At 40.6% G+C, this 10,924-nt stretch overlaps 1 protein-coding gene across 2 annotated transcripts in view; it reads right to left on the bottom strand.

The window, feature by feature from the left end:
• The window catches only part of Ush2a (usherin), a 668,288-nt gene that overhangs the window by 283,229 nt on the left and 374,135 nt on the right, over positions 1 to 10,924 (bottom strand). For both annotated transcript variants that reach the window (XM_028760212.1, XM_028760216.1), the window contains one exon: positions 10,317 to 10,479. In XM_028760212.1, coding sequence (XP_028616045.1) covers positions 10,317 to 10,479 — 163 coding nt within the window. The remainder of the gene's footprint in view (positions 1 to 10,316; positions 10,480 to 10,924) is intronic.

Here is a 10,924-nt window from a genome sequence, read left to right as displayed (position 1 = left end):
CTGTTTTTACCACTGTGGAATGCCAAATTCAGCAGCATATTAAGGGCTAGTAAATAAATCAGTGGGTAAAGTTTTTGTAAGCACAAAGCCCTGTATTTGATCCCCAAACTCATGTGAACAAAACCAGGTATGGGGTAGCAAGATGAGTCAAAGGGTAAAGGCTTTCTGTCTTGAAGACTTGAGTTCAATCTCCATATGTGAACCATGGCACCCAGGTACTCACACAATTATACACATACAATAAGGAAAGGTTAAAAAAAATTAAAAAGACAAAAATGGTGACTCATACCAAAGCTAGCAGATGCCTGCACTTGATAGGCAGCCAGCGAGAGACGTTGTTCCTCAAAAAAGCAAGTGCATATCACTGGGGAAATGGTAACTGAGGTTCCCTTTGGATCCTAAATGTATATGCACATATGTGTGTATCTGCGCATACACATGTATCTGCACATACACATATGCCCGTGCACACATAAACGCATTCACATGAATGTGCATGCATGTGTCTGTGTGTGTGTGTGTGTGTGTGTGTGCCCTCACGAAGCTTATCAGGAACTAGTAAAAGAAGCTACAATATCTACAATCTGAAGACACACATTGTTATCTTGTTAATATTTTGTTGCCTTTTGTCCTGTACCCCTCATATGCATTTGCTACTGTGTAAGCTATTGGCACCTTTGCAACTGACGCTTGCTGTTCTGCAGATGTGACACTATATGCTTTCTTAGTGATACGTGTGCATTGGTACAATCTTGATCTTTCAATTATTCATGGTAATGTATAACCCATGGACATTCAGGGACATTCTCTACCTCATTGTCCCAATCCTCTACTTCACCCTACGTAGCCCCAACTTGATTTTTATGACACAGAATACCAGGGGCATACTTTTACAAATATTTTTATGTGCCCATCTGAACTTTTGCTTTTAAAACAATTAGGAGAGTAAAATTCTAGCGGTCTCAGTCTACACAAGTAGATATGAATTGTAATCTTCTCATGCTGGATTTATTTTAATAATCTGAAATTAATCACCATGAACAAATAATTGAGCAGATTCTTTGTTTGGGGTATATGTAAATTGTATGGGTTATATCTGCAGTAAAGACTTGAGCTAGAGATCTTTTTATTCAAATGACTATTCATTCTGTGTTAGGGTGGCATCCAGCTGGTGTCACATAATGAAGTCACCCAGAGTGCATTTTTAAAGCACATTTTCTGTCTTCAGAGAGGTGGAAAAATAGTTAACCCAGAGATTTATAAACATGCAAAGAGGCTGGTGATAAGAATGGCGTGCTTCTAAAAACCACTGTAACACCAATAGTTAACACTATAATAAAAATAAGTGAACGCAACTGCAAAAAATAAAATTATGTGAACAAAACCCCAATGAGAAATACGACTTCTTTATGTAGGAAATTACCAAACTTTACTGGAAGATATAAAGTACTTAAATGAATGGAATGATGATACATTTCAGCAGGTGAGACACATCTACAGATTTTAATTCCTCGACAATAAATTTATTAGGGAGAGGAGCCATTAAACAAACCTGTGGTATTTTGTTCAAGTTAATCTGACGTGCAGTCAGGAGAGTATGCATATGAGAACCAAGATCTTCAATTACAATGCATAATGAGCTGGAGGGTGAGGTGGAACTTTACTTAAAAATGCAAAAGTATTGAAAAGGGTTTAGCTGTGAGAACCAGCAAATTAATTGAGCACATGGGTGATCTGTCAGACAAGTATAGGGGGAAAACAAGCATCTCAGAAACCAGAGGCAGTGTAGCTGTGAAGTTCAATCTCTTATGTGCTTAGCCAAGTCCAGCAATGCAGATGCTCCAGCTCTCGATGGAGAACATTTCACACAATAAGCAAATATTTAACTAGCCAAACTTAGAGCACCATTTCAGATCTCATAAGAATACAGAAATAAATTGGGTAAAATATATAATGTTAGAATGACTATTAAGCCTTATCGATAAGACTTACACTGCCTTGAATATCAGATCAAGTTTTAAGGCCTTGAAAATAAAAAAGAAAACTAAAGCAATCTCTTATTTTCCCTATCAAATTAGCACAGTTACAGAGAGATGGACATATTCGCACATGGGCAGAAGGCACCCGAATTGATGTGGCTCTTCCTGAAAGCATTATGCCAATGAAAAATCAATGAATTATCTAAAAATTTCAGAATCTGTAATTTAGAAAAAAAATTAAAAGCTGAAAGTCATAAGGAAATATGCAGAAATACTCAAGAATCTAACCTTCAGCAAAGGGTGTTGTTAATAGGTTTTGGTGTGTCACAGGGCATGTGTGTGCCATAGGTGTGTGCACATGGAAGTGAGAGAAGGGATTCCCTGCCCTAAGAGGAATGTGTCATGGAACCCAAATAAAGGTGCCAGTAGAGTTTTTCTTTTTCCCTGTGCAAGTAATTCTCTAACTTCATTCTGAAATCAATTCATAGGCAACTTTTATGTATGCCAGTTATTTACTGAAGAATGCCTCATTAGAAAATTCAGATTATTAGACTTCCTAGGAATGCTTGCGTTCCGCAAATCTCTATGAGCAGGTGCCCATGTGACTCTTTTACTCAACAGGTGCCGAGCACGTGCCATAGGAAAATAAGTGGACCCATTCCAAAGAGATGAGCAGTGGGGCCAGCACAGCTTCAAGCACATCTGCTTCTTGGCTGACTGACAGACAACAAGCCCCCCAAACAAGGTCTAAGGGTTGCTCTATGCATTAAGTTTTTCTCCTTCTTAGCAGAAAAAGGAATTAAAAAAAGACATAGGTATTTTGTTGGGTGTGCTGACTCAAGAGAGCGTTTCTGGGAAGAGTTAGAGCGAGTACACTCCTCCGTGTTGACGTCATGCAGAGTTCCACGAGAGAACTTGACCCTAGCCTGCTCAGCCTCTGAGGTATCTGTGGGCTGAGTTCTGTGACTCTGGGTGTGGTCCGTGGTGCCTATTTACATAAACCGTCACTATGTTGTTGCTTCAATAGACACGATGGCTCAGGCCCACTCGTTCGTTCATTATGTCAGGAAAACAGCCAATTAGATATCAGACACAAATCCAATAAGTTGCTCTATGAGGGTTGAGGAGAGATGAATTCTAAAACGAGTTTGATAAATTAATGCTTAACTCCATTCTTGTGGAAGGCTCTGTCCCAATAATACACTTCAATAGCCATATTGGCCACGATGTGTTGTAGAATCAGAAATGTCAATATATGCTCTAAATATGCATTCTCTAACCAAAAATTTAAAATGACATAGATCTTATTTTTTTGCAAACAGCACACAATTATTTTTAAGCCTGACAAATGTCCCTTTAAGCAACCTTCATTTTCATGTTTATATTTATTTCCAGAAAGGTATCGAAAAGGCTGTGATAGCTGTAACCTTTTCTTTTCTTCCTCTTTTGTCTTTGCATGAAATCTTGTTTCCCAAATTAATAGTAGCTACGCAACTACATTTATAATGTCTCCCATAACAATATAAAAACATCTAAAATGGCAAAGAAGAAAGGTCTGGGCCTGTTATCCTAGTGTCTACACGCTAATGGATCCCCTACCACATCCTCATGTACTTTCATCTCTATCTCTGTAAGGAACTAAACTTGTCTTCTATAAATGGATATATAGTTGCACCTGTCATTTGTCAGCCCTTGATGGGAAGTTGCCTGAGGGATTATCATGGCGGCCCCATTCTTTTCTTGGGTGTTAGGGGTCATACCCCAGACTTTTATTGTAAAACCTGGGATAGGGATGTATACTATAAGACCTTATATTCTCAAAATATAGACCCTGGAGTCAGGACAAACAGCCCTAAGAAACAGATTGATAAGAAGCCAGGTCATAATGGTAGCAGCGGCTGCCAGGCAGAGAAAGCACTCCTCCACTCCTGTTCCTTCTACCCTGGAAAATTCACTCCACAGCATCTCAGTTGAGCTCAGTCTGACTGCCCTTCCCTCTGACTCATTACAGGGAAATGAATTCAAATTACTTGAAAAGAAGCGGCCTCTTTCATTTTCCCACTGACTGACACACAACTACAGACTTCTCCAAAGGGGATTCCAAGTTACAAGCTGTCCTGCATCTCGGGAACAATTCCCCCACTGCAGTCCCTCCCTGGGGGCAGTGTGTCAGATATACTGCATGACTTGCCAGCAGGACTTGGAAAATACACAGCTCCCTCCACAGTGAAAAAACAGGCCCCAGGGACAATAAAACAAAGCAGTCCCTTTCCGAAACTGCCCCAGCCTTCCTGCAGTCTCCTTGCAACTCGAAGAAGAAATTTCCAGGCATCGTTATTTTCTTTTACCTTCCCGAGAAAACAAATGCTCCGTATCTCCTTTTGCTTTGTTAAAAAAAAAAAAACAAAAACAAAAAAAACAAAACACCACAGTTTGTGTGGGGAGAGAGGAAGAGTGGGTACTGGAAGGAGGAAATCACGTGCAAAATCTCTCTGGGTAACCTTGACCCACACTCTGCATTTTCTGAGTTCTTTTCATATTTGTTGAGATCTGTAGCATTTGACTCCTCACAGGCCCCTCCCGGTGACTGGCAACTCCTAGGCAGAGTAAGTTACCAGGGCAGGAGCATTTATTTGAAGGGGGTGTGGACCACACAGGCACTCCTATTTCCTGTAGCTGACTGGAGCCCAGGAGAGGAGAGAACAGCTCCTTCATGTGCCCCTCCTTTGTCTTCTGCTGGAGGCAAATTCCATTAATATGAAAGGCAGCTCCACCTTGCAGGGGCTCTGTAGGCTGAGAAAACCTTGTTCCTCACTCTACATCAAATCACTCCAAATAGCCAGCCCCTGCCACAGTTCAGTATCCCCATGCCATCCTGACTCCAGGGACAGCAGGATCATCCTTCCTCTAAACATTCTTATCTGCATGCATGTAATTTGTTTTTGTTTACAGCCATTGGAGAAAGACTTGCAGGTAAATCATAAAAGACAAAGAATGTTTAATCCTGTAAGAGGCCCCTCAGAAACTGGAATCTACCCCAGACTCTCTTTGTGGCCCTCTGGGCACCTATCTTAGGGCTGTGTCACCCGTCCCATCTGAATCTGAAACACTGTGTTGATTCTGAATTATTCTCCATTAGGAAAAAACATGTTCTTGACAGGTTTCTATGTAATTTCCTGCAAAGACAAGAGGTGCCTATTGCAGAAAATTAAAAATCTTAGTACATAAAAAAAAGGGAAAAATGGGACTATAAGCCATTCTTAAATATAATCATACAGAGATAATGCCTTTTAAATTACTATTTTCTGTTTGTTTTTTGTATAGTGGCTGTCAGTTCTTCTGAGCAAGGGAAACACACACAGTTAATGCTAATTTCATCCTCAATCTTTTCTTCTCTTTCTCTGACATCTCCTGGTCTCAGACTGCTTCTTGCCTTTGTTCTTTGGAGGGATTCCCCTCCTGTCGGAGATGTCGGGTGGGGTGGAGGGTACTACATAAAACTCATGTGTTCTACCTGTCTCTAGTCTGGAGTGGAACTTCTAGAAACCAAAGTCAAGGTTACAGCAATACCAGGTTATCAATCCACGTTTACACTAAAGACATTTCCCTTGGAGATGTTGCGAGACTCTTTCTCAATAACCCACAGCCTCTTTCTCAAATTTCGTGTCTTTATTCTGCGCTACAACACCAAATAGGGGATTTGAAGAAAGGAGTATTTGAAGATGAGTCCTGAGCTGCCTCGCACAAAGGACTCAGCAATTAGAACATCTCAGACACAAAACAATCTGCCAGGCCATCAAGCGCCCCGAAGATCACTTCCCAGGCCATTCAAAGGAAGGATAATGAAGAGCTAAACAATTCACAGAAGACTCCACAATCACTGCTCAGGAAAAGAGCAGGATGTGTGGCTAAGACACACCATTGTCTACTAAAAATAGGCTCGCTCTGAGGACGCACAGAAAGCTGGGTGGTGGCAGAGGGCTGGTGTTGGAGAAAAAAAAAATGTCCTGAAGGAATCAGAGATTTTTGTTTTTCTCTAGTTCCTCTCTATTTCCTATCTTGGGAACTGGATAGTTTTATAATATTTGAGTTGAAAATGTTTGGAAACTGTGATACTGAGAGCACCCACCAAAACTCTTGGCACGGATTATTTTCATGTATGTGGCTAAATAGTCACTTATAATTTTGAAGCCAGTTTCATGTGAGCCAAGGTTCTATTACTTGTAATTTACAGCAATTTTTATTGAATTCACATATTCTCCTTATTTAAAAATAGTACAAATTAAATATGTATGAAGCTATTATAAACCTGTTACCTAGAATTAAAATTGTTAATGGATACATACGAAGTAAACACTACAACAGCACCAAGTCGCAAACACTTGGGGTTTTTCTACTGATCACAGTGAGTTCATGGCTCACCTAAGCCAGATGAGGGACTCACTCCTGAGGGCACTAACTGCTGACCAGTGAACAGCACCTGCTCACCTCAGGAAAATGGGACAGGATGAATGAAACAAAGCAGGTGTCATTCCAAGAATGAAGTACTAAATCTTCCTGTAAATGGCGGGATAGGAGATCCTCCATTCCCTAGAAACGCTTTACTTACGTTTGCAACTCTTTGAGGTTCTCTGTCCTTTTCTCTCTGTGTTTTCAGAGTTGAGGCCATTCAAACATGGCTTTCTCCCACATCTGACTAATTCTGTTCTATTTGGCTTTCCAGCACCTGGGTTCATGCCTCCAGTGCTTGAGAGTAGATTGGCTGATGTACCTCTCTTACCTCAACGATTTGCAGGCATCCTCTGAGTCCAAATTTTGGTGGTTTGTGTTATAGACCTAGTTGAAAACCAGTGGAAAGTCTAACTAATCACATCTTTTCCACATATTGATGCTCTTGTACTTTAGGAACAATGACCTGCAACAATGCTTGCAACAATGCTTGTAACAATGCTTGCCAAATGCTTGCAACAAAACCTGCAATTCTGTGTAGCTAGTAGATGTATGTTGATTACCAGACAGGTATAAATCCACACTGGGACAGCATCGGGTTCTGATTATACTGATCTGAGAGTGAAGGCTGCAGGTAATTTTCTTAAAAGTAGCTTTTAAAAGTTACTTAGTGACATTAACATCTAAATGCATGTGCTATGATTTATAGACACACAAAACTATACTTAGTAACAAAATATGGGAAAATAAAGGCTGAAAATATATATGTCTATTGAAGAAAATGAGAGACAGAGGGGCCAGTAGGAAGTGCCGTCCTATTATTGATTCAAAAACCCAATATCACAAATGTGTAAATGTCTCTGTTGGCAACACAGCACCACCTTCATTAAGCAGCACCAGACGGTCTCCATGGAATTGGAACATCATTGTCTAAAGGATTATAAGGAAGAAAAGTCTACAAAATAAATAATACACTAGAAATAAGCACACAGTTTGGTATCATTTATGTGAGAAGTCGTATGTGTGGGAAGAATTGCTTAATCATATAATGGAGGAATATATATAGACAATAGCATGGATGACTAGGTAGACAGACAACAGACAGACAACAGATAGACAGACAGACAGACAGACAGACAGGTGGATGATAGAAGAGACTAGGCACTTCTGTTTTCTCTGAGATGCAAGAACAGATTGGAAGTTTTGGCTGCTTTTCATTTTTGTCTTTTAAATTTTCACTCACAGGAAAATAACATCTGATAAAAGGATAATTTTTAGGAAAAGAGAATCTTCTGATATATATTGCCTAAGTTGTTACAAACCATGGCCCTGACTTTGTAAAGTTTTTGGTTTGCTGCTGGAGTTGCCACTTGGAACAAGGATCCTGGGTAGATGTGTGCAGACGGAGTGGGCTGTCCTGGCTTGAGAAATAATGGTCCAGGTACAGGCACCTGTTCCTCCTGCCTTGGGAATCCTGACCACTAACCCTTCAGCAGCCATCAGAGCTGTCCATCATGTCAAGGAAATAACCAATTAGCTGTCTGACAATTCAGCAAGCCTTGTATAACTCTAGGAAGCAGCTGATCTCTTTTATAACTTTGATGAATTAACATTTAATTCCTTTCTTAAGGAGCCACACAGACCTCCCTGTCCTCAGTGTAAATGCCACCTGGCTGCCGACAGCCAACAGGACCAAGATGTCCAAATCCTTATACTTGACTTCCAGTGAATCAACAAAAGGACTGACTCCAAGATGCTCCTCCACTCCCCGCCCTGCCCCTCCGATGCCAAGTCGAAAGCACACCACAGGACTCTCTAAGTCAAGTCTTGTAATTGCTTCCAATTTGTCTGTTTTGCTTTTGGCAATTAACAAGCTGAAATGTTATCACAGAAGAGTTCATCTCATTTATAAGACTAGGTTTTCCCACCACTAAAATATGCAGGCACTCTGTCCTTCACTACCGGCAAGAGATAAATGGCTGGTTTTCGTTGCTGAAGAATATATAATGGTTAAAAAGTCACTTTTTTCCTCCAGCTCTACATAAATCACGGAACTAGTCAATATTTAATAATGCTTGCCTTGGTCTGGAGTCCCTTGATCACCCCTGTCATGTGTAATAGCTCCCTCTCCGATATCTTTGACATAAAAGCCCAGCTTTACTGAAATGCTAACATGTAGAGGGTCATTACGGATCGACATTTACCTTAATCTGTGACTGCCAACCATGAACCGATAAATTCCAGCAGATTCCACTGGGAGAAATCAGTAAACTTCTCAGTGGAAAGACGTGAAGGAAAATTCTGCCGAGGACAGAATACATTTGCTACAAGGGCTGCTTAGCAAATGGATTCTGACTTTTGAAAGTTCTCTTGCTGCCCAGCTTTGCAACATTTAATACCGTTTTGATGGTTTGAGGGACGGGATGACAACCAGAGATGACAGGACTTAGAAGGCAAGCAGAAATGTTCTCTGCAAAAACAATGCAAGATTAAACAGGAGGGGAACATGGCCCTTGCATTATTCACCCAGCAGCCTCCGTTAGAAAGAGCTGGGCTGTCATGGGTCTGGCCTAAATGTTGCTTCTTTTTTTCAAATCGATCATCGCTCCTTCACCTCATAATCTTACGAGTGCCTCACAGCAGAATACATCAAAGCCCTGATTGCATAAAAAAGGGGCACGCCAATCTTTGAGGGGATCAGCCAAGACTCCGACTCAGAGTCCATTCAGTGTGCATTTGCTTATTTGCTTGCAGACATACTATGGAACTTGAGGAATACCTTCTTCAAAGCCTTGAAAGGTTCGCTTTTCTTTCCCTGTTGCTTTTATACATTTTGGGGATGCAATTAAGTCTTACAAGTAGACATAACACAGACACAAATGATGTTCTGGAGGGTACTCTTTTCTTCTTACTAGAGCATGTCTATTTGCTACTAGTTTGAAAACAAATATTTAAAACATCTCCTATAAAATTACTATGACTTCTTTGGAGAAAGTGATAAAGAAAACAGTTACTAAAAATACTAGTTAAATTTCCTAGTGAGACACGACCTGTAGTGCTTCTCTGGTGGGCTGTGCTTACACGAGTCGTGCCAACAGAACCCAATATACTGAAATGGAGAATCTGATGATATTTTCAAGAAACAACAATGGTCCAATCCCTTATTCAATTGAATACTTGACACATCCAGATTACCAAGTTAGTGGAGAATTATGAAAATCGCAACCAGAAATAAGCTACCTGGGATGAAGTGCAACGTCAAGGCTGAAGACTTTACACAGATCATAGTTTAGGCTTGAATTGTGTTTCAGGCAAGGAAGGGACACACAGGAACTTTCATTTGCTAGAAATCCAGCTCAGTACCCCAGAGATGACGGAAACCATAGAGGCTGCCAACCCCTGGCTGTATGACGAACTGCTCATACCTATGATGACGCTTAATTTCTATGTTAGAAAGTCAGAGGCTGATAAGAGGTAACCAAAAACTGAGCAATTATTTCAATATGATAGAATAGGCATTTATGGAAACCATATATACAGTCTTGTCTTTTCTTTCTGGAATTTTTCACTTAACAGTTTGGCTAGTTGACCACAGGTAGATTAAATGCCAGAAACACCTTTGTCCTGTGAACACAACCTGAGTATAGATGGTAAGAACCGTCTATACAGCATGCTGATACACACCTTACTGGACCCTACCCTGGTTGTAGCCCTCACAGTTCTGGGTACTGTGTGTGCACAGAGTACAGCCTCTCTAACTCATCTACATAGGTTCAATTTTTTAGGAAAAAAAATCCAGAAATGAGAAGTAGGCTAAAAGCAAATGTTCAGGTACAGATAAACGGTTTTCTGATGTTATTAAAGGTCTAAGAATTGCACACAATTTACCTCGATCTGCATAGAAACTTCCAGTAAAAAGGACTGAGTAGGTTAAGCGCCCATTAGGGTGAGGAGGACCATCCCATCTCACGTAGGCTTCCCGGGATCCCTCAGGTGTTACGAGTAAGTTGACCACACCTTCCGGAGGAGCTTCTAGGGTCCGATTTTCTACCTGTGAGTATAAAAAGGATTTATTTTGCTTGCGAATAAAATATGTGCATGCTGTGGTTTGAGCATACATCTTCAAAGAATCTTTTGGCCGTGAAGCAAACTATCTGTGGCAGTAGCATCCTATGTGCATGCCTCGGTTTGTCAGGGGCTAGGCAGACCTTGTGTGTTCCTTCCTCCTGCTGAGAAAGCTTAGAATTTCAGTTCCTGACCAAGACACTGGGTTGTGACTTCTGCAGGATTTCAATTGATTCACAGTGAGCTTGTGTTCATGGCTGTGCATAATCATATACTATTTTCAAAGATGCTTAAAGATGATTTTTAAGTGATTGTAAAAGAAAAAGAGATACACATGATATGTTTTCCTAAATTCCCAGTTTCTTGATGGGAGGGATAGACTCTCATTAAAAAGTCACCAGAAGCCCTCTCTTCTCCTCTCCTCTCCTCTC

This window comes from Grammomys surdaster, unplaced genomic scaffold, assembly GCF_004785775.1.
Source record: "Grammomys surdaster isolate TR1022 unplaced genomic scaffold, NIH_TR_1.0 130, whole genome shotgun sequence".
In the NCBI taxonomy this organism is placed as follows: Eukaryota; Metazoa; Chordata; class Mammalia; order Rodentia; family Muridae; genus Grammomys; species Grammomys surdaster.
The sequence above is the reverse complement of the archived record's forward strand: the minus strand, read 5'-3'. Positions and strand labels throughout refer to the sequence as shown.